Source organism: Dendropsophus ebraccatus, chromosome 14 (assembly GCF_027789765.1).
Source record: "Dendropsophus ebraccatus isolate aDenEbr1 chromosome 14, aDenEbr1.pat, whole genome shotgun sequence".
In the NCBI taxonomy this organism is placed as follows: domain Eukaryota; kingdom Metazoa; phylum Chordata; class Amphibia; order Anura; family Hylidae; genus Dendropsophus; species Dendropsophus ebraccatus.
In genome coordinates, this window is record NC_091467.1 from 77,532,489 (window position 1) to 77,555,451 (window position 22,963).

Here is a 22,963-nt window from a genome sequence, read left to right on the forward strand (position 1 = left end):
TCTGGGCCGGTATAGCGGTTATTATGTATTATATACTGGATATTATTATCTGGGCCGGTATAGTGGTTATTATATATTATATACTGGCTATTATTATCTGGGGCCGGTATAGTGGTTATTATATATTATATACTGGCTATTATTATCTGGGGCCGGTATAGCGGTTATTATGTATTATATACTGGCTATTATTATCTGGGGCCGGTATATTGGTTATTATATATTATATACTGGCTATTATTATCTGGGGCGGTATAGCGGTTATTATGTATTATATACTGGCTATTATTATCTGGGCCGGTATAGCGGTTATTATGTATTATATACTGGCTATTATTATCTGGGCCGGTATAGCGGTTATTATGTATTATATACTGGCTATTATTATCTGGGGCCGGTATAGCGGTTATTATGTATTATATACTGGCTATTATTATCTGGGCCGGTATAGCGGTTATTATATATTATATACTGGCTATTATTTTTGTTGGTGAATACCTGTTCCCGGCCTGCTGCAAGTGTGAATAGCGACTAATAACCGAGCTGGGACTCTTCTGGGAAGATTTATTAAGGTTGCTGTTTCCCCTAGCAACCAATCACAGCTCCCATAGCGACCAATCACAGCTCCCATAGCGACCAATCACAGCTCCCATAGCGACCAATCACAGCTCCCATAGTGACCAATTACAACTGTGATTGGTTGCTATGGGAGCTGTGATTGGTCGCTATGGGCAACAAATTTATGGCACGAATTATAGACGTGTAATACTGTGTAAGACATGGCGGTACAGCCGTATATATATATATATATATATATGTGCGGTCACCACTATGGGGCACTATATAGGGCATCTTTGATGGACGTTCTACAGGGCACCAGGCACTTCCGGTAGGGGCGGGGTCACGTCACCACTTCCGGGTCACTTGGTCGGGCCACACGTGTGTAGTGCTGCCTGACGGTGATTACCGAGGGGCGAGCATCACGTGACCGGGGCATAGAGAGGGCCGTGCAGGGAGGCAGACATGCTGGGCGATCTGGACCTTATAGGAACCATCGAGGATGATGAAGATGTCCCCGAGGAGCCGGAGACTGAGGAGGAGGACGAGGTAAGGGAGGGGACTACAACTCCCAGCATGCCTTATAGCCGCTGCCCGGAGATGCTGGGAGTTGTAGTGTTACATTGCTGTATGTCTGGGGCTGGCAGGGCATGCTGGGAGTTGTAGTGTTACGCATTGCTGTATGTCTGGGGCTGGCAGGGCATGCTGGGAGTTGTAGTGTTACACATTGCTGTATGTCTGGGGCTGGCAGGGCATGCTGGGAGTTGTAGTGTTACACATTGCTGTATGTCTGGGGCTGGCAGGGCATGCTGGGAGTTGTAGTGTTACACATTGCTGTATGTCTGGGGCTGGCAGGGCATGCTGGGAGTTGTAGTGTTACACATTGCTGTATGTCTGGGGCTGGCAGGGCATGCTGGGAGTTGTAGTGTTACACATTGCTGTATGTCTGGGGCTGGCAGGGCATGCTGGGAGTTGTAGTGTTACACATTGCTGTATGTCTGGGGCTGGCAGGGCATGCTGGGAGTTGTAGTGTTACACATTGCTGTATGTCTGGGGCTGGCAGGGCATGCTGGGAGTTGTAGTTTTGTTACAGATTTGGGATCATGTGTCTGTGATGATAATAACTCCATGTGTGCAGCCCGGAGACCCCGGGGGACATTGGTCTATGCCAAACTCTAACCCCCAGCATGCCCCAGTGGTTTGTACGGAGGGGGTCCGGGTCATAGAGACAGGTGAGGGGGTCCGGGGTCATAGAGACAGGTGAGGGGGTCCGGGGTCATAGAGACAGGTGAGGGGGTCCGGGTCATAGAGGCAGGTGAGGGGGTCCGGGTCATAGAGACAGGTGAGGGGGTCCGGGTCATAGAGACAGGTGAGGGGGTCCGGGGTCATAGAGGCAGGTGAGGGGGTCCGGGTCATAGAGACAGGTGAGGGGGTCCGGGTCATAGAGGCAGGAGAGGGGGTCCGGGGTCATAGAGGCAGGTGAGGGGGTCCGGGTCATAGAGGCAGGTGAGGGGGTCCGGGTCATAGAGACAGGTGAGGGGGTCCGGGTCATAGAGGCAGGTGAGGGGGTCCGGGTCATAGAGGCAGGAGAGGGGGTCCGGGGTCATAGAGACAGGAGAGGGGGTCCGGGGTCATAGAGACAGGTGAGGGGGTCCGGGGTCATAGAGGCAGGTGAGGGGGTCCGGGTCATAGAGGCAGGTGAGGGGGTCCGGGTCATAGAGACAGGTGAGGGGGTCCGGGTCATAGAGACAGGTGAGGGGGTCCGGGTCATAGAGGCAGGAGAGGGGGTCCGGGGTCATAGAGACAGGTGAGGGGGTCCGGGTCATAGAGACAGGTGAGGGGGTCCGGGGTCATAGAGACAGGTGAGGGGGTCCGGGGTCATAGAGACAGGTGAGGGGGTCCGGGGTCATAGAGACAGGTGAGGGGGTCCGGGTCATAGAGACAGGTGAGGGGGTCCGGGTCATAGAGGCAGGAGAGGGGGTCCGGGTCATAGAGGCAGGAGAGGGGGTCCGGGTCATAGAGGCAGGTGAGGGGGTCCGGGTCATAGAGGCAGGTGAGGGGGTCCGGGTCATAGAGGCAGGTGAGGGGGTCCGGGGGGTCCGGGTCATAGAGACAGGTGAGGGGGTCCGGGTCATAGAGACAGGTGAGGGGGTCCGGGTCACAGACATAAGAGGGTTGCATGGAGGGGGTCCGGGGTCATAGAGGCAGGAGAGGGGGTCCGGGTCATAGAGGCAGGTGAGGGGGTCCGGGTCATAGAGGCAGGAGAGGGGGTCCGGGGTCATAGAGGCAGGAGAGGGGGTCCGGGGTCATAGAGGCAGGAGAGGGGGTCCGGGGTCATAGAGGCAGGAGAGGGGGTCCGGGTCATAGAGGCAGGTGAGGGGGTCCGGGTCATAGAGGCAGGAGAGGGGGTCCGGGTCATAGAGGCAGGAGAGGGGGTCCGGGTCATAGAGGCAGGTGAGGGGGTCCGGGTCATAAAGGCAGGTGAGGGGGTCCGGGGGGTCCGGGTCATAGAGGCAGGTGAGGGGGTCCGGGTCATAGAGGCAGGTGAGGGGGTCCGGGTCATAGAGACAGGTGAGGGGGTCCGGGTCATAGAGGCAGGTGAGGGGGTCCGGGTCATAGAGGCAGGTGAGGGGGTCCGGGTCATAGAGGCAGGTGAGGGGGTCCGGGTCATAGAGACAGGTGAGGGGGTCCGGGTCATAGAGACAGGTGAGGGGGTCCGGGTCATAGAGACAGGTGAGGGGGTCCGGGTCATAGAGACAGGTGAGGGGGTCCGGGTCATAGAGACAGGTGAGGGGGTCCGGGTCATAGAGACAGGTGAGGGGGTCCGGGTCATAGAGACAGGTGAGGGGGTCCGGGTCATAGAGACAGGTGAGGGGGTCCGGGTCATAGAGACAGGTGAGGGGGTCCGGGTCATAGAGACAGGTGAGGGGGTCTGGGTCATAGAGACAGGTGAGGGGTTTGTATGAAGGGGGGTCCGGGTCATAGTCAGGTGAGGGGTTTGTATAGAGGGGGTCCGGGGTCATAGAGACATGATAGAGGGTTGTATGGAGGGGGTTGGGGTCATAGAGACAGGTGGTGGGGGGGGGTTGTATGATATTGGTTACTGTATGTGATCCTCACTGCTGTACCTGATCGCCTCTCCTGTTACTGTACCTGATATTGGTTACTGTTATTACAACATAAAGTGAGTCAGATCATGTTATTAATGGCTGCAGAGATGGGGAGTAACAGGGGAGTGTTAGTTACCTGCAGGGTCACCTCTCCTCCTTATATCTGGTTAGGTGTCCATGTCGGTCCCTGCGGCCATGGAGGAGTCTGTGTTACGGGGATGGCGGTGATATAATAGTATATATAATAGTGTATCTCTGTATATAACAGGAGCAGCCCATCGTCCTGGGCAAGAAGAAGCAGAACGCTGCAAAACGCGTCGGAGACTTCAATGCAGAGTTTTTCTTTGGTGAGCGGGACGGGCAGGCGGATGACAGCTGGGTGATGGATGATGTCATGAAGCAGCTGAAGAAGGTGAGGAGCCATTATCACACATCAGTCTGACCGTGTACATCATGGAACCTAACAGTCACCTCTTCATCCTCAGAAAGTCGCCACCAGTCTGGACGAGAAGATTGAGACCGTGAGGAAGAGGAGGAAGAACCAGGTAAGTGGCCGATCATAGAACAGTAGAAGAGGTCTCCATCCCCCCCCCCCCTCATAACACAGGAGGAAGAAACCCCCCCCCCCCCAATATCCTTATATAACAAGGGAGGAGGAAGAGGAAGAACCAGGTAAGTGGCCGATCATAGAACAGTAGAAGAGGTCTCCATCTCCCCCCCCCCCCCCCATATCCTTATATAACAGGGGAGGAGGAAGAGGAAGAACCAGGTAAGTGGCCGATCATAGAACAGTAGAAGAGGTCTCCATCTCCCATCCCCCCATAACACAGGAGGAAGAACCCCCCCCATATCCTTATATAACAAGGGAGGAGGAAGAGGAAGAACCAGGTAAGTGGCCGATCATAGAACAGTAGAAGAGGTCTCCATCTCAGATTCCCCCCCCCCCCTCATAACACAGGAGGAAGCCCCCCCATATCCTTATATAACAGGGGAGGAGGAAGAGGAAGAACCAGGTAAGTGGCCGATCATAGAACAGTAGAAGAGGTCTCCATCTCCCCCCCCCCCCCCCCCCCATATCCTTATATAACAGGGGAGGAGGAAGAGGAAGAACCAGGTAAGTGGCCGATCATAGAACAGTAGAAGAGGTCTCCATCTCAGATTCCCCCCCCCCCCCTCATAACACAGGAGGAAGCCCCCCCATATCCTTATATAACAGGGGAGGAGGAAGAACCAGGTAAGTGGCCGATTATAGAACAGTAGAAAAGGTCTCCATCTCCCCCCCCCCCCCCCCCCCATATCCTTATATAACAGGGGAGGAGGAAGAGGAAGAACCAGGTAAGTGGCCGATCATAGAACAGGTCTCTACTATCCCCCCAATATCCTTCTATAGCAGGGGAGGAAGAAGCAGGTGGGTGACCCTCGGAGCGCAGGTCTCTACTCCCCCATCCCCCCTATAGCACGTTCTAAACTACAATTGACAGTTCCCTTTGTGCCTGGACGGCCGAAGCTTTAGTGCAGGCATGATGGGAGTTGTAGTTGTGCTGACACCTTCCTGATCTATCACAGGAGAAAGAGGAAAAGGTTCCCAAACCATCAGAGACTGAGGAGGAAGTAAAGAGTGAGGAGGAAGAGGAGGATTCTGGGAGTGAAGAGAGTGAGGAAGAGTTCTCATCGGAGGAGGAGACTGTCCTGACCAAAGCCGGTGAGACCCCTGACCTGTCCCCTCCGCCATCTGTCTCCTCTACGTTACTAATCGCCTTTCCTCCTGTCGTTGTCTTGTAGACACCCTGAGGGTGAAAGAAAAGAAGAAGAGGAGGAGCACAGGGGTAAGAGACGCCTGGGGCTGTAATGTCGCACAGATACGGCAGATGTTCTCATAGGTCGGGGTTGTGCGATGGGACCCAGATATGGCGGGGGGGGGGGGGTAACACGCGTCCGTAAGCCCCACTCCAGCTGACTCCGCCCACAAGTCAGCCGAGGAGTGAAGCCTGGACATGTGCTCCCAACACCAGTGAAATCCAGAATTACCGGAGAAAACGTCATCTAGTCATCAGACCGTTTTATAGCTGACACCACTAAGCAGAACTTCAAGGGCTTGTCCAGCACCAAAATTATACAGTTTGCTCAGGATAACTTACAAAGTCCTACTCATCTGTGCGCCCTGGGTTGTGTATCGGCTGCTGACGCCCGGGGTTGTGTATCGGCTGCCTGCTGACGCCCTGGGTTGTGTATCTGTGCGCCCTGGGTTGTGTATCGGCTGCTGACGCCCGGGGTTGTGTATCTGTGCGCCCTGGGTTGTGTATCGGCTGCTGATGCCCGGGGTTGTGTATCGGCTGCTGATGCCCGGGGTTGTGTATCGGCTGCTGATGCCCGGGGTTGTGTATCGGCTGCTGATGCCCGGGGTTGTGTATCGGCTGCTGATGCCCGGGGTTGTGTATCGGCTGCTGATGCCCGGGGTTGTGTATCGGCTGCTGACGCCCGGGGTTGTGTATCGGCTGCTGGCGCCCGGGGTTGTGTATCTGTGCGCCCTGGGTTGTGTATCGGCTGCTGACGCCCGGGGTTGTGTATCTGTGCGCCCTGGGTTGTGTATCGGCTGCTGATGCCCGGGGTTGTGTATCGGCTGCTGGCGCCCGGGGTTGTGTATCTGTGCGCCCGGGGTTGTGTATCGGCTGCCTGCTGACGCCCGGGGTTGTGTATCTGTGCGCCCGGGGTTGTGTATCGGCTGCCTGCTGACGCCCGGGGTTGTGTTGTGTATCGGCTGCCTGCTGACGCCCGGGGTTGTGTATCTGTGCGCCCGGGGTTGTGTACCGGCTGCCTGCTGACGCCCGGGGTTGTGTACCGGCTGCCTGCTGACGCCCGGGGTTGTGTATCGGCTGCCTGCTGACGCCCGGGGTTGTGTATCTGTGCCCCCGGGGTTGTGTATCGGCTGCCTGCTGACGCCCGGGGTTGTGTATCTGTCCGCCCGGGGTTGTGTATCTGTGCGCCCGGGGTTGTGTATCGGCTGCCTGCTGACGCCTGGGGTTGTGTATCTGTGCGCCCGGGGTTGTGTATCGGCTGCTGACGCCCGGGGTTGTGTAAATATGCGCCCGGGGTTGTGTTGTGTATCGGCTGCCTGCTGACGCCCGGGGTTGTGTATCTGTGCCCCCGGGGTTGTGTATCGGCTGCCTGCTGACGCCCGGGGTTGTGTATCTGTGCCCCCGGGGTTGTGTATCGGCTGACGCCCGGGGTTGTGTATCGGCTGCCTGCTGACGCCCGGGGTTGTGTATCGGCTGCCTGCTGACGCCCGGGGTTGTGTATCGGCTGCCTGCTGACGCCCGGGGTTGTGTATCGGCTGCCTGCTGACGCCCGGGGTTGTGTATCGGCTGCCTGCTGACGCCCGGGGTTGTGTAAATATGCGCCCGGGGTTGTGTTGTGTATCGGCTGCCTGCTGACGCCCGGGGTTGTGTATCTGTGCGCCCGGGGTTGTGTATCGGCTGCTGACGCCCGGGGTTGTGTAAATATGCGCCCGGGGTTGTGTTGTGTATCGGCTGCCTGCTGACGCCCGGGGTTGTGTATCTGTGCGCCCGGGGTTGTGTATCGGCTGCCTGCTGACGCCTGGGGTTGTGTATCTGTGCGCCCGGGGTTGTGTATCGGCTGCTGACGCCCGGGGTTGTGTAAATATGCGCCCGGGGTTGTGTTGTGTATCGGCTGCCTGCTGACGCCCGGGGTTGTGTATCTGTGCCCCCGGGGTTGTGTATCGGCTGCCTGCTGACGCCCGGGGTTGTGTATCGGCTGCCTGCTGACGCCCGGGGTTGTGTATCGGCTGCCTGCTGACGCCCGGGGTTGTGTATCGGCTGCCTGCTGACGCCCGGGGTTGTGTAAATATGTGCCCGGGGTTGTGTTGTGTATCGGCTGCCTGCTGACGCCCGGGGTTGTGTATCGGCTGCTGACGCCCGGGGTTGTGTAAATATGTGCCCGGGGTTGTGTTGTGTATCGGCTGCCTGCTGACGCCCGGGGTTGTGTATCGGCTGCCTGCTGACGCCCGGGGTTGTGTATTGGCTGCCTGCTGACGCCCGGGGTTGTGTATCTGTGCGCCCGGGGTTGTGTATCGGCTGCTGACGCCCGGGGTTGTGTATCGGCTGCTGACGCCCGGGGTTGTGTATCGGCTGCCTGCTGACGCCCGGGGTTGTGTATCGGCTGCCTGCTGACGCCCAGGGTTGTGTATCTGTTGTGGTTGTGTATCGGCTGCCTGCTGACGCCCGGGGTTGTGTATCTGTGTGCTCGGGTTGTGTATCGGCTGCCTGCTGGCGCCCGGGGTTGTGTATCGGCTGCCTGCTGGCGCCCGGGGTTGTGTATCTGTTGTGGTTGTGTATCGGCTGCCTGCTGACGCCCGGGGTTGTGTATCGGCTGCCTGCTGGCGCCCGGGGTTGTGTATCTGTGTGCTCGGGTTGTGTATCGGCTGCCTGCTGGCGCCCGGGGTTGTGTATCGGCTGCCTGCTGGCGCCCGGGGTTGTGTATCGGCTGCCTGCTGGCGCCCGGGGTTGTGTATCGGCTGCCTGCTGGCGCCCGGGGTTGTGTATCTGTGTGCTCGGGTTGTGTATCGGCTGCCTGCTGGCGCCCGGGGTTGTGTATCGGCTGCCTGCTGGCGCCCGGGGTTGTGTATCGGCTGCCTGCTGGCGCCCGGGGTTGTGTATCGGCTGCCTGCTGGCGCCCCGGGTTGTGTATCGGCTGCTGCCGCCCGGGGTTGTGTATCTGTGTGCTCGGGGTTGTGTATCGGCTGCTGACGCCCGGGGTTGTGTATCTGTGTGCTCGGGGTTGTGTATCGGCTGTCTGCTGGCTCCCGGGGTTGTGTATCGGCTGTCTGCTGGCGCCCGGGGTTGTGTATCTGTGCCCGGGGTTGTGTATCGGCTGCCTGCTGGCGCCCGGGGTTGTGTATCTGTGCGCCCGGGGTTGTGTACCAGCTGCTGACGCCCGGGGTTGTGTAAATGTGCGCACGGGGTTGTGTTGTGTTGTGTATCGGCTGCCTGCTGGCGCCCGGGGTTGTGTATCGGCTGCCTGCTGACGCCCGGGGTTGTGTATCTGTGTGCTCGGGGTTGTGTATCGGCTGCTGACGCCCGGGGTTGTGTATCTGTGTGCTCGGGGTTGTGTATCTGTGTGCTCGGGGTTGTGTATCGGCTGTCTGCTGGCTCCCGGGGTTGTGTATCGGCTGTCTGCTGGCGCCCGGGGTTGTGTATCTGTGCCCGGGGTTGTGTATCGGCTGCCTGCTGGCGCCCGGGGTTGTGTATCTGTGCCCGGGGTTGTGTATCGGCTGCCTGCTGGCGCCCGGGGTTGTGTGTATCGGCTGCTGACGCCCGGGGTTGTGTAAATGTGCGCACGGGGTTGTGTTGTGTATCGGCTGCCTGCTGACGCCCGGGGTTGTGTATCTGTTGTGGTTGTGTATCGGCTGCTGGCGCCCGGGGTTGTGTGTATCGGATGCTGTGCACTCTCTTGTCCGGTTTTGCCTGATGACGTTCTATTTCTCACTTCTAGAAGTCTGGCTTTTTTGAAGATGCTTCTGAGTACGATGAGAAGCTGACCTTCCCTGACATGAACCTGTCCCGACCTCTGCTGAAGGTATGCCACTATATCTCCATCTATCTATCTGCTGTGTGATATCGCTCCCCGCCGGCTCCCGCTAATGCCGGATGTAATGTTGTCTTGCAGGCCATTTCTGCTATGAGCTTCACACAGCCGACCCCCATCCAGAAGGCCTGTATCCCTGTGGGGCTGCTGGGAAGAGACATCTGCGCCTGCGCTGCTACCGGAACAGGTAAGGAAGTGACCGCCACCTCAGGCTGTGACCGCCGCCCTGACGCCCCCCCGGGCTGTGAGGGCTTTGGCAGAGTGACTGTTATCGTATCCTCCATAGGAGACGCATAGCGCAGCGTCCTGTATGGGACATAAGGAGCCGACGTATCACCTGTTTTTTATGTCCGTTCTTTCTTACAGGGAAAACAGCAGCTTTTATGCTTCCGGTTCTGGAGCGTCTGATCTACAAGCCGCGGGAGGCTCCCATAAGCCGTGTCTTGGTTTTGGTTCCAACCCGTGAGCTCGGCATCCAGGTCCATGCAGTCACCAAGCAGCTGGCCCAGTTCACGGAGGTCACCTGCTGCCTGGCTGTGGGTGAGGCCTCATGTATATGTATATGAACGGACACATACAGACTGATAGCAGCAGATAACTGATTGCTGTATACATCCGTATGCACTGCTGCTCCCCCTAGTGGCGGCTGCTATGTATAACAATGTGGTCAGCAGGTCAGTGGCAGCTCTCCCAGCAGTCCCCATGGTGAGAGGGTGACTGGCACACATACAGAAGCCTGTGGCTCCCTGCTTTCTGTAGATGGATAGATATATATATACACACACACACACACACACTTTGCCGTCGCCGTCACTTTCTTACCCAGACGTCTGCTGTCTGTAGAGATATAGATGTGTTTGTAATATATATGTATATAGACTTGGCCGTCGCTTTCTTAGCCAGACGTCTGCTGTCTGTATTTCAGGCGGTCTGGATGTAAAGTCTCAGGAGGCCGCCCTGCGAGCTGGACCTGATATTCTTATTGCCACCCCCGGAAGACTCATCGACCATCTGCACAACTGCCCCTCGTTCAGCCTGGAGGCCATTGAAGTTCTGATTCTGGATGAAGCCGATCGGTAAATATTCTGGTGCCGGACATTTCCTCGTACACTTACAGGGACGTCATCCTCTGGGATCCAGTGACCGGGGGGGGGAGGGGTGGTTGGGCTGGGGGGCCGTGCTGACCATAGTGACGGGGGGGCCGTGCTGACCCCAGTGACTGGGGGGGAGGGGGTGGTTGGGCTGGGGGGGATGTGCTGACCCCAGTGACAGATTTCCGGTGCGCAGGATGCGTCTCCCTCCATCGTATCCTCTATCATTCTCTCTCTATCAGGATGCTGGATGAATACTTTGAGGAACAGATGAAGGAGATCATCAGGCTGTGCTCCCAGCAGCGGCAGACATTGCTCTTCTCAGCCACCATGTCCGAGGAGGTAACACTGCAGGGGGGTCATGATGTCATATACAGGGGGCCGCTGATGGTATACAGGGGGGGTCCTCATGTCATACACGGGGGGGGGGGCTCTGATGGTATACAGGGGCGGTCCTCATGTCATACACGGGGGGGGGGGGGATACTGCTGGTATACAGGGGGTCACTTGTATATTTGTAATAGTCCTGCCTGGAGGATCCTGCCTGTTTGTTACTGTGGAGTATCTGCCGGTTTGGCAGTGAGATATAGATAGATATATACACGCACTGGGATGTATGGTGATCAGCAGCATATACATATAGAGTAGGATAAGAGTCCTGTCTGGGCCTCTGTATATGGGGGTCCCTTCTGTTATGGTGGCACTCCCCATCAGGTCCGTTGCTGTGTGGTGCGGCACATGTTTGGTCTCCCCGGACATCTTGTGGTCAGTCTGATACTTGTGGTTCGCCTCGGCTCCTGTATATGGGGGTCCCTTCTGTTATGGTGGTTCTCTCCCCGTCACGTCCGTTGTTGTGTCTGATCTCTTCGCAGGTCCAGGACTTGGCGTCTGTGTCCCTAAAGAACCCGGTGAAAGTCTTTGTGAATAGTAATACGGATGTGGCACCTTTCCTACGCCAAGAATTTGTTAGGATCCGACCAAATCGGGAAGGGGATCGGGAAGCAATAGCTTGTGGTGGGTGTGCGGCCGTCGCTGGCCGATCCCTTTGGGGGGGGGGGGGGCTGTTGGTGATGCTGGAGGGAGCTGAGCCCTTTGTTGTCTTGCAGCGCTCCTCACCCGCACCTTCCAGGATCACGTCATGCTCTTCACCCAGACCAAGAAGCAGGCGCATCGCATGCACATCCTCCTGGGGCTGATGGGGCTGCGGGTGGGAGAACTCCATGGAAACCTCTCCCAGACACAGCGCTTGGAGGCGCTCAGGTACATTGGGCTCCTGGCACAGGGCTATCAGGTATCCAGTTACCGGACCCGGTTATAACGTTTAGTCTTTTGTTTTACAGACGATTTAAAGATGAACAGATCGACATTCTGGTTGCTACAGACGTGGCCGCTCGAGGGCTGGATATTCACGGTGTAAAAACGGTGAGACAGGAGATCCGCCATCGCTCTTACGTTTAAGGGGAAATACAAAACCTGTCCGCTTTATTTCCCAATAATGGCCCCCCTCCTGTCCTCAGGTTGGGCTGGGTACTGCAGCTCAGTGCCATTGAAGTGAGTGGAGTTGAATTGTAACGCCACACACAGCCTGAGGACGGGGGGGGGGGCGCTGTTTAGGAAGGAAGTAGCTGTGCTTTTCTAATCCTGGATAATCCCTCTAAACCACAGGTGTCACTCAGCCCTCCAGCTGTTACACAACCACAGTACTAAAGCTTCGGCTCTCAGAGCATGATGGGAGTTGTAGTTTTGCAGCAGCTGGGGGGCCGGAGTGTGACAAACCCCCCCCCCCCCCCCCCCGCTCTACATGTTTAGGATGAGAGAGAAGGGTCCGTACAGTGATGACCTCAGATCCCGCAGAGGGGATTCCCACTGTTCTGCTGATCATCCCATATCCTGTAGATTGGGGGTAACATCTGGTCTTGGGGTACCCATGTACTTGGAGGAGTCCCCTCTGAGGCTCTATCAGTGGACGCAGGCCGCCATTTGTCTATACTCCACCCCCCCCCATCCCCCATCCCCCATCACACATATATATTCTCCTCCATCACACATACATATACATACTCTCCCATCACACATATATATATATATATATATATATATATATATATATATATATACATACATACATACATACATACATACATACTCCCCCCCATCACACATACATATGAGGTGTATACATATGCTGTGCACAGTGGGATGCTGGGAGATGTAGTTCAGGATGGCGCTGAGACGCAAGCTGGGGGGGGGGGTATAAGCAGCGGCTGCGCTGGGTGAGAAGTCAGCCGGCCAGTATATTGATCTCCATGACTCCTCAGGTCATTAACCTCACCATGCCGGCCACAGTGAAGCATTACGTGCACCGGGTCGGCCGCACTGCGCGTGCTGGGAGAGCCGGACGCTCCGTCTCACTTGTTGGGGAAGAAGAACGGAAGATCTTAAAGGAAATTGTTAAAAAAGCTCAGACGGCAGTGAAAGCCCGGATCCTGCCGCAAGGTGAGAGGTCGCTGCCTACAGGGTTACAGGGTCACCCAGAAGGGGGTCTCACTGGCTTCGTCCTCCCCTCTAGATGTCATCTCTAAATTCCGGGAGAAGATTACTAAACTGGAGAAGGAGATCTATGCCGTCCTGCAGCTGGAGCGCGAGGAGAAGGAGATGCAGAGGTCCGAGGCCCAGGTACCAGAACCCCATCCGCACGCCGGGCATGATGGGAGTAGTGGTTGGAGGGCTGCCCCCCCTACCTCCCCCACTCTGAGGCCTAATGGGGGGGAGGGGGGACCAGTAGAACTCTTGGTTTGGCATATAACAGGGCGGCCATGTTCCCTTACAGATAAGTGTAGCCCAGAAGAAGTTAGAGCCGGGGGCTGAGGACGGACGCATGGAGAGAAGCTGGTTCCAAACCAAGGAGGAGAGAAAGAAAGAGAAATGTAAGTTCTCTACTCAGGTTATGTGATGTAGAATGTCGGGGGGGTCTTATAGACTGTGGGGGGGATGACATGGTTCCTGCAGAGGGATTGTGTCGGCTCTGTGCTGCCTCCTGCTGGTGCCTAGCTTTCCTACAAGCCAATGCTGTATGGTATAATAGTACAATCGTCATGAGGCCGCACAACCTCCGCGGCCGCCATCTTGTTTATGATGACGCCATTCCAGTGCTACAGGCGACTGTCATGCAGCTTCTAGACGCCCAGACGTAGTTCCATAGGAGACAAAAGTCCATGAAGTTCAATCTACTGAAACCTGACTGTGCGGATCCAGGCGAGGCAGATGACAATCGCCCCATCCCGACTCCAGTGTGGCAGAATAATCCCCGGATCGGCGTCGGTCACCACTGGCTCCGGGGGGACATTGAGGGCTTCTACACTAGATTACATATAGATTATTACTTGTAGATTATATCAGCCTGGAGGATACATCACACTTGTAGCTTTTAGAGGATGTTATCATTTCATATACTAATAGTAGGGAGTGTAGGGAGGGCACCACTAAATCCTGAAAGAAAGGGCGCTATAGTGCCAGGGCATGTGACAATAAAGAAGAAAAAGAGCCCTATACCAGCAAACCTTAGTTATTCAGCAAAAATAGATATTTTTATTAAAGCACAGAAAAATATTACAAACATTTAGTACAACCCATGATAAGGTGTAACAGCTCTGTCCGGAGCCGCAGTTCTATACTGTCAGTATCCCTGATAGGGAGAAAGCCAAATAAACCAATGCGGATGGATATGGGTGCAGATAAATACATGATCAGAGGATGAAATATACAAGATCCGCCGCTCCCGACTCCCAATCTAAACCACTAAAGACAGAGTCGGGAGCGGCGGATCTTGTATATTTCATCCTCTGATCATGTATTTATCTGCACCCATATCCATCCGCATTGGTTTATTTGGCTTTCTCCCTATCAGGGATACTGACCGTATAGAACTGCGGCTTCGGACAGAGCTGATGTTACACCTTATCATGGGTTGTACTAAATGTTTGTAATATTTTTCTGTGCTTTAATAAAAATATCTATTTTTGTTGAATAACTGGAGCCACAACACCCCCCCGCCCCCTCCCCGCTCCCGCTATAGTCCTCCCCTCAGGTGTATTGCTCTGTGAAGGAGCCAACGCCCACCCCCCCGCTATAGTCCTCTCCTCAGGTGTATTGCTCTGTGATGGAGCCCCCCGTTACAGTCCTCTCCTCAGGTGTATTGCTCTGTGATGGAGCCCCCGCTATAGTCCTCTCCTCAGGTGTATTGCTCTGTGATGGAGCCCCCCGCTATAGTCCTCTCCTCAGGTGTATTGCTCTGTGATGGAGCCCCCCACTACAGTCCTCTCCTCAGGTGTATTGCTCTGTGATGGAGCCCCCCGCTACAGTCCTCTCCTTAGGTGTATTGCTCTGTGATGGAGCCCCCCGCTATAGTCCTCTCCTCAGGTGTATTGCTCTGTGATGGAGCCCCCGCTACAGTCCTCTCCTCAGGTGTATTGCTCTGTGATGGAGCCCCCGCTATAGTCCTCTCCTCAGGTGTATTGCTCTGTGATGGAGCCCCCCGCTACAGTCCTCTCCTCAGGTGTATTGCTCTGTGATGGAGCCCCCCGCTTTAGTCCTCTCCTTAGGTGTATTGCTCTGTGATGGAGCCCCCGCTATAGTCCTCTCCTCAGGTGTATTGCTCTGTGATGGAGCCCCGCTATAGTCCTCTCCTCAGGTGTATTGCTCTGTGATGGAGCCCCCCACTACAGTCCTCTCCTTAGGTGTATTGCTCTGTGATGGAGCCCCCCGCTATAGTCCTCTCCTCAGGTGTATTGCTCTGTGATGGAGCCCCCCGCTATAGTCCTCTCCTTAGGTGTATTGCTCTGTGATGGAGCCCCCCGCTACAGTCCTCTCCTTAGGTGTATTGCTCTGTGATGGAGCCCCCCGCTATAGTCCTCTCCTCAGGTGTATTGCTCTGTGATGGAGCCCCCCGCTTTAGTTCTCTCCTTAAGTGTATTGCTCTGTGATGGAGCCCCGCTATAGTCCTCTCCTTAGGTGTATTGTTCTGTGATGGAGCCCCCCGCTATAGTCCTCTCCTCAGGTGTATTGCTCTGTGATGGAGCCCCCCGCTACAGTCCTCTCCTTAGGTGTATTGCTCTGTGATGGAGCCCCCCGCTATAGTCCTCTCCTCAGGTGTATTGCTCTGTGATGGAGCCCCCCGCTTTAGTTCTCTCCTTAAGTGTATTGCTCTGTGATGGAGCCCCCCGCTATAGTCCTCTCCTCAGGTGTATTACTCTGTGATGGAGCCCCGCTATTGTCCTCTCCTTAGGTGTATTGCTCTGTGATGGAGCCCCCCGCTATAGTCCTCTCCTCAGGTGTATTGCTCTGTGATGGAGCCCCCCGCTATAGTCCTCTCCTCAGGTGTATTGCTCTGTGATGGAGCCCCCCGCTATAGTCCTCTCCTCAGGTGTATTGCTCTGTGATGGAGCCCCCGCTATAGTCCTCTCCTCAGGTATATCGCTCTCTCGTTCTCCATAGTGTCTCACGCTCTGCAGGAATTTGATCTCGCTCTAAGAGGGAAGAAAAAGAGGAAGAAATTCATGGAAAATACAAAGAAGAAAGGAGAGCTGACGGTACGTGGTCTCCACATTGTCACTATTCACACTTGTATCACTGCTCCCAGTCACCCATATATATAATCTCTATCCTTCCCTGTATACAGCCCGAGGAACGCTCACAGTTTGAGGTGCTGAAAGCTCAGATGTACGCAGAGCGCGCTGCCAAGAGAGACCGCAAACCAAAGAGAGCGAGAGCCATGCCGCCTGATGAGGAGCCTGCAGGTGGGGGTATATACTGTGCTAGGGTATATACAGTGTGATGTAGGGGCAGTGTCCGGTATATACAGTGTGATGTAGGAGCAGTGTCCGGTATATACTGTGTGATATAAGGGCCAGTGTCCGGTATATACTGTGTGATGTAGGGCCAGTGTCCGGTATATACTGTGTGATATAAGGGCCAGTGTCCGGTATATACAGTGTGATGTAGGGCCAGTGTCCGGTATATACTGTGTGATGTAGGGCCAGTGTCCGGTATATACTGTGTGATGTAGGGCCAGTGTCCGGTATATACTGTGTGATGTAGGGCCAGTGTCCGGTATATACTGTGTGATGTAGGGCCAGTGTCCGGTATATACTGTGTGATGTAGGGCCAGTGTCCGGTATATACTGTGTGATGTAGGGCCAGTGTCCGGTATATACTGTGTGATGTAGGGCCAGTGTCCGGTGTATACTGTGTGATGTAGGGCCAGTGTCCGGTATATACTGTGTGATGTAGGGCCAGTGTCCGGTATATACTGTGCTGGGTTATATACAGTTTTCATTTATTTATTTTTTTCACACAACTTCAGCCAAACTGTCAAAGGCAAAAAAGCAGAAGAAAACCACCGTGTTTGATGAAGAGCTGACAAACACCAGCCGGAAAGCCCTGAAAAAGTACCGAGCGGGGTAAGTTACAAGGTGGTCCGGGGGTGACCCCATCATATATAATATAGTATATACCTGTAGGGATCAGGATACAGGGGGATCCCCATCATATATAATATAGTATATACCTGTAGGGATCAGGATAGAGGGGGATCCCCATCATATATAATATAGTATATACCTGTAGGGATCAGGATACAGGGGTAACCCCATCATATATAATATAGTATATACCTGTAGGGGTCAGGATACAGGGGGATCCCCATCATATATAATATAGTATATACCTGTAGGGATCAGGATAATGAGGGGGATCCCCATCATATATAATATAGTATATACCTGTAGGGATCAGGATACAGGGGTAACCCCATCATATATAATATAGTATATACCTGTAGGGATCAGGATACAGGGGTAACCCCATCATATATAATATAGTATATACCTGTAGGGATCAGGATACAGGGGTAACCCCATCATATATAATATAGTATATACCTGTAGGGATCAGGATACAGGGGTAACCCCATCATATATAATATAGTATATACCTGTAGGGATCAGGATACAGGGGTAACCCCATCATATATAATATAGTATATACCTGTAGGGATCAGGATACAGGGGGATTCCCATCATATATAATATAGTATATACCTGTAGGGATCAGGATACAGGGGTAACCCCATCATATATAATATAGTATATACCTGTAGGGATCAGGATACAGGGGTAACCCCATCATATATAATATATTATATACCTGTAGGGATCAGGATACAGGGGGATTCCCATCATATATAATATAGTATATACATGTAGGGATGAGGATAGAGGGGTAACCCCATCATATATAATATAGTATATACCTGTAGGGATCAGGATACAGGGGTAACCCCATCATATATAATATAGTATATACCTGTAGGGATCAGGATACAGGGGTAACCCCATCATATATAATATAGTATATACCTGTAGGGATCAGGATACAGGGGTAACCCCATCATATATAATATAGTATATACCTGTAGGGATCAGGATACAGGGGTAACCCCATCATATATAATATAGTATATACCTGTAGGGATCAGGATACAGGGGGGATTCCCATCATATATAATATAGTATATACCTGTAGGGATCAGGATACAGGGGGATTCCCATCATATATAATATAGTATATACCTGTAGGGATCAGGATACAGGGGGATTCCCATCATATATAATATAGTATATACCTGTAGGGATCAGGATACAGGGGTAACCCCATCATATATAATATAGTATATACCTGTAGGGATCAGGATAGAGGGGGATTACCCCATCATATATAATATAGTATATACCTGTAGGGATCAGGATACAGGGGGATTACCCCATCATATATAATATAGTATATACCTGTAGGGATCAGGATACAGGGGGATTCCCATCATATATAATATAGTATATAACTGTAGGGATCAGGATACAGGGGTAACCCCATCATATATAATATAGTATATACCTGTAGGGATCAGGATACAGGGGTAACCCCATCATATATAATATAGTATATACCTGTAGGGATCAGGATAATGAGGGGGATCCCCATCATATATAATATAGTATATACCTGTAGGGATCAGGATAGAGGGGTAACCCCATCATATATAATATAGTATATACCTGTAGGGATCAGGATAGAGGGGGATCCCCATCATATATAATATAGTATATACCTGTAGGGATCAGGATAATGAGGGGGATCCCCATCATATATAATATAGTATATACCTGTAGGGATCAGGATAGAGGGGTAACCCCATCATATATAATATAGTATATACCTGTAGGGATCAGGATAGAGGGGGATCCCCATCATATATAATATAGTATATACCTGTAGGGATCAGGATACAGGGGGATCCCCATCATATATAATATAGTATATACCTGTAGGGATCAGGATAGAGGGGGATCCCCATCATATATAATATAGTATATACCTGTAGGGATCAGGATACAGGGGGATCCCCATCATATATAATATAGTATATACCTGTAGGGATCAGGATAGAGGGGTAACCCCATCATATATAATATAGTATATACCTGTAGGGATCAGGATAATGAGGGGGATCCCCATCATATATAATATAGTATATACCTGTAGGGATCAGGATAATGAGGGGGGGGATTCAGTTATTTAATAATCTTGTCTCCTTCTCCTTATACGCTTCTCTTTCCTTTCCATTTGTGACAGCTTGTTGTCTAGGTTACCAACCACCACTCTGCTGTGAAAGCAGTGGGTAATCCAGACTTTATTCGGAGTGCTTCACTCTATTCAGTATATGGGACTGGTGGGATAGAGGAGTGCTGCGCTCAGTGTATGGGACTGGTGGGATAGAGGAGTGCTGCGCTCAGTGTATGGGACTGGTGGGATAGAGGAGTGCAGCGCTCAGTGTATGGTGGGATAGAGGAGTGCTGCGCTCAGTGTATGGTGGGATAGAGGAGTGCTGCGCTCAGTGTATGGGACTGGTGGGATAGAGGAGTGCAGCGCTCAGTGTATGGTGGGATAGAGGAGTGCAGCGCTCAGTGTATGGTGGGATAGAGGAGTGCTGCGCTCAGTGTATGGGACTGGTGGGATAGAGGAGTGCAGCGCTCAGTGTATGGTGGGATAGAGGAGTGCTGCGCTCAGTGTATGGGACTGGTGGGATAGAGGAGTGCTGCGCTCAGTGTATGGGACTGGTGGGATAGAGGAGTGCAGCGCTCAGTGTATGGTGGGATAGAGGAGTGCTGCGCTCAGTGTATGGGACTGGTGGGATAGAGGAGTGCAGCGCTCAGTGTATGGTGGGATAGAGGAGTGCAGCGCTCAGTGTATGGTGGGATAGAGGAGTGCTGCGCTCAGTGTATGGTGGGATAGAGGAGTGCTGCGCTCAGTGTATGGGACTGGTGGGATAGAGGAGTGCAGCGCTCAGTGTATGGTGGGATAGAGGAGTGCCGCACTCAGTGTATGGGACTGGTGGGATAGAGGAGTGCCGCGCTCAGTGTATGGGACTGGTGGGATAGAGGAGTGCCGCGCTCAGTGTATGGGACTGGTGGGATAGAGGAGTGCTGCGCTCAGTGTATGGTGGGATGGAGGAGTGCTGCGCTCAGTGTATGGTGGGATAGAGGAGTGCTGCGCTCAGTGTATGGTGGGATAGAGGAGTGCTGCGCTCAGTGTATGGTGGGATGGAGGAGTGCTGCGCTCAGTGTATGGGACTGGTGGGATAAAGGAGTGCTGCGCTCAGTGTATGGGACTGGTGGGATGGAGGAGTGCTGCGCTCAGTGTATGGGACTGGTGGGATAGAGGAGTGCTGCGCTCAGTGTATGGTGGGATGGAGGAGTGCTGCGCTCAGTGTATGGGACTGGTGGGATAGAGGAGTGCTGCGCTCAGTGTATGGTGGGATAGAGGAGTGCTGCGCTCAGTGTATGGGACTGGTGGGATAGAGGAGTGCTGCGCTCAGTCTAAGGGACTGGTGGGATAGAAGAGTGCTGCGCTCAGTGTATGGGACTGGTGGGATAGAGGAGTGCTGCGCTTAGTGTATGGTGGGATGGAGGAGTGCTGCGCTCAGTGTATGGGACTGGTGGGATAGAGGAGTGCTGCGCTCAGTGTATGGGACTGGTGGGATGGAGGAGTGCTGCGCTCAGTGTATGGGACTGGTGGGATAGAGGAGTGCTGCGCTCAGTGTATGGTGGGATAGAGGAGTGCTGCGCTCAGTGTATGGGACTGGTGGGATAGAGGAGTGCTGCGCTCAGTCTAAGGGACTGGTGGGATAGAAGAGTGCTGCGCTCAGTGTATGGGACTGGTGGGATAGAGGAGTGCTGCGCTCAGTGTATGGTGGGATGGAGGAGTGCTGCGCTCAGTGTATGGGACTGGTGGGATAGAGGAGTGCTGCGCTCAGTGTATGGGACTGGTGGGATGGAGGAGTGCTGCGCTCAGTGTATGGGACTGGTGGGATAGAGGAGTGCTGCGCTCAGTGTATGGTGGGATAGAGGAGTGCTGCGCTCAGTGTATGGGACTGGTGGGATAGAGGAGTGCTGCGCTCAGTCTAAGGGACTGGTGGGATAGAAGAGTGCTGCGCTCAGTGTATGGGACTGGTGGGATGGAGGAGTGCTGCGCTCAGTGTATGGTGGGATGGAGGAGTGCTGCGCTCAGTGTATGGTGGGATAGAGGAGTGCTGCGCTCAGTGTATGGGACTGGTGGGATAGAGGAGTGCTGCGCTCAGTCTAAGGGACTGGTGGGATAGAGGAGTGCTGCGCTCAGTGTATGGGACTGGTGGGATGGAGGAGTGCTGCGCTCAGTGTATGGTGGGATGGAGGAGTGCTGCGCTCAGTGTATGGTGGGATGGAGGAGTGCTGCGCTCAGTGTATGGTGGGATGGAGGAGTGCTGCGCTCAGTGTATGGGACTGGTGGGATGGAGGAGTGCAGCGCTCAGTGTATGGGACTGGTGGGATAGAGGAGTGCTGCGCTCAGTGTATGGGACTGGTGGGATAGAGGAGTGCTGCGCTCAGTGTATGGGACTGGTGGGATGGAGGAGTGCTGCGCTCAGTGTATGGGACTGGTGGGATGGAGGAGCGCTGTATTGTATGTCACCCGCTCCCCCAGCACTCTGCTCAGTTGAGTTGAGCGGCCCCTAGTGGTCAGGTACTGATGTACGGTAACGGTCTTGTCCTTTTTTTTAGTCCGTCCTTTGAGGACAGGAAGAGACTGGGAATTCAGCAACGCAGGAAAGGCGGCTTCAAATCCAAATCCCGGTAAGTGACAAGATGGCGACACTATTACCCCTCTGACCACGCCTCCCTTCATAGTCACATTTACTTAAAGGGGCAGTTCACCAAAAATGTTTTTTCTTTCAAATCAAGCAGTGCCAGGGATGTGTCACTCTATTTCAGCATCTCTCCCCCGAGGTCACATGACACTTGTTATACAGGTACAGCTCATCTCACTTTGAGGGCTCAGATTAGAGTTCCTGACATGGACAGAGGTGGCAGCAGAGAGCACTGTGTCATACTGGAGGGAATACACCACTTCCTGCAGGATATACAGCAGCTGATAAGTACTGGAACACTGGAGAGAATACACCACTTCTTATACTTATCAGCTGCTGTATGTCCTACAGGAAGACTGGAGAGAATACACCACTTCCTGCAGGACATACAGCAACTGATAAGTACAGGAAGACTGGAGATTTTTACATAGAAGCAAATTAAAATCACTTGGTTGCAGAGATTTGTATATTTGTCCCTATAAAGTCATTGTACCACTTAGCTGTGTAGTTTCTCTCCGACCTGGTTGGTGGCGCTGCAGAGATCCTGGTGGTCCGGTCTGTGTTAGAAATCACCGCCCGCTTCCCGCCATCTGCGCTGATCTTTTTATATGCAAGTAGGGCGGCTCTATGCTGTGGAGGCGGGCCCAGCGCACTGATATCCCCGCCCCCCTTTAGGATACGGTCTGGCTGCCTCACTGAGGGGCGGGGATATTGGTGTGCTGGGCCCGCCTCCAGTGCACAGAGCCGCCCTACTTGCATATAGAGACAGCGGTGTGGAGGGAACCGGACAGCCCCCCTGGGATCTCTGCAGCCGCACCGGGCAGGTCCGTTCCTTCAGGCTTCTAACCCTCTCAATGTTCCCAGGTATCGCAGGAAGTGATGGTTCTGGGGATGACACCGACGGGAAGCTAGAGACCCGTGTGCTCCACATCCAGCTGCCCGGGACGTTCTATATGATATATCGGAGCCGTGCTGCTAGAAGACGCGTTGACTGTGCGCTGTTTATACTTCTATCATCGGCCGTGGACTGTGCGCGGTTTATACTTCTATCATCGGCCGTGGACTGTGCGCGGTTTATACTTCTATCGTATAAAATAAATTTTTTTTACTAATCATCTGCTTATAAATTTTGCCGCCTGTGACACCACCTGACGCACGGAGTTCTCTCACCTGTGACACCACCTGACGCACGGAGTTCTCTCACCTGTGACACCACCTGACGCACTGAGTTCTCTCACCTGTGACACCACCTGACGCACGGAGTTCTCTCACCTGTGACACCACCTGACGCACGGAGTTCTCTCACCTGTGACACCACCTGACGCACGGAGTTCTCTCACCTGTGACACCACCTGACGCACGGAGTT

At 53.8% G+C, this 22,963-nt stretch overlaps 1 protein-coding gene across 1 annotated transcript; it reads left to right on the top strand.

Annotated features, from left to right (window-relative positions):
• The first annotated feature begins 786 nt into the window (after positions 1-786).
• Positions 787-22,709, top strand: DDX27 (DEAD-box helicase 27). The gene is made up of 21 exons (XM_069953074.1): positions 787-1,107; positions 3,937-4,080; positions 4,154-4,213; positions 5,235-5,370; positions 5,451-5,494; positions 9,177-9,260; positions 9,351-9,456; positions 9,636-9,809; positions 10,195-10,345; positions 10,603-10,702; positions 11,233-11,374; positions 11,467-11,620; positions 11,701-11,782; positions 12,679-12,856; positions 12,930-13,036; positions 13,191-13,287; positions 15,854-15,948; positions 16,038-16,155; positions 16,722-16,818; positions 21,511-21,582; positions 22,461-22,709. Exons 1-21 carry the CDS (start codon positions 1,024-1,026, stop codon positions 22,474-22,476), a joined length of 2,241 nt encoding a protein of 746 aa, XP_069809175.1. The 5' UTR covers positions 787-1,023; the 3' UTR covers positions 22,477-22,709.
• The last annotated feature ends 254 nt before the right edge of the window (positions 22,710-22,963 follow it).

What these genes read in the sequence shown, in the direction of transcription:
- DDX27 (XM_069953074.1), top strand. Translation starts at nt 1,024, where the DNA reads ATGCTGGGCGATCTGGACCTTATAGGAACCATCGAGGATGATGAAGAT. An exon ending in CTGCGCTGCTACCGGAACAG is followed by an intron (nt 9,457 to 9,635) that starts GTAAGGAAGTGA and finishes TCTTTCTTACAG; the next exon opens with GGAAAACAGCAGCTTTTATG. An exon ending in CAGCGCTTGGAGGCGCTCAG is followed by an intron (nt 11,621 to 11,700) that starts GTACATTGGGCT and finishes TTTGTTTTACAG; the next exon opens with ACGATTTAAAGATGAACAGA.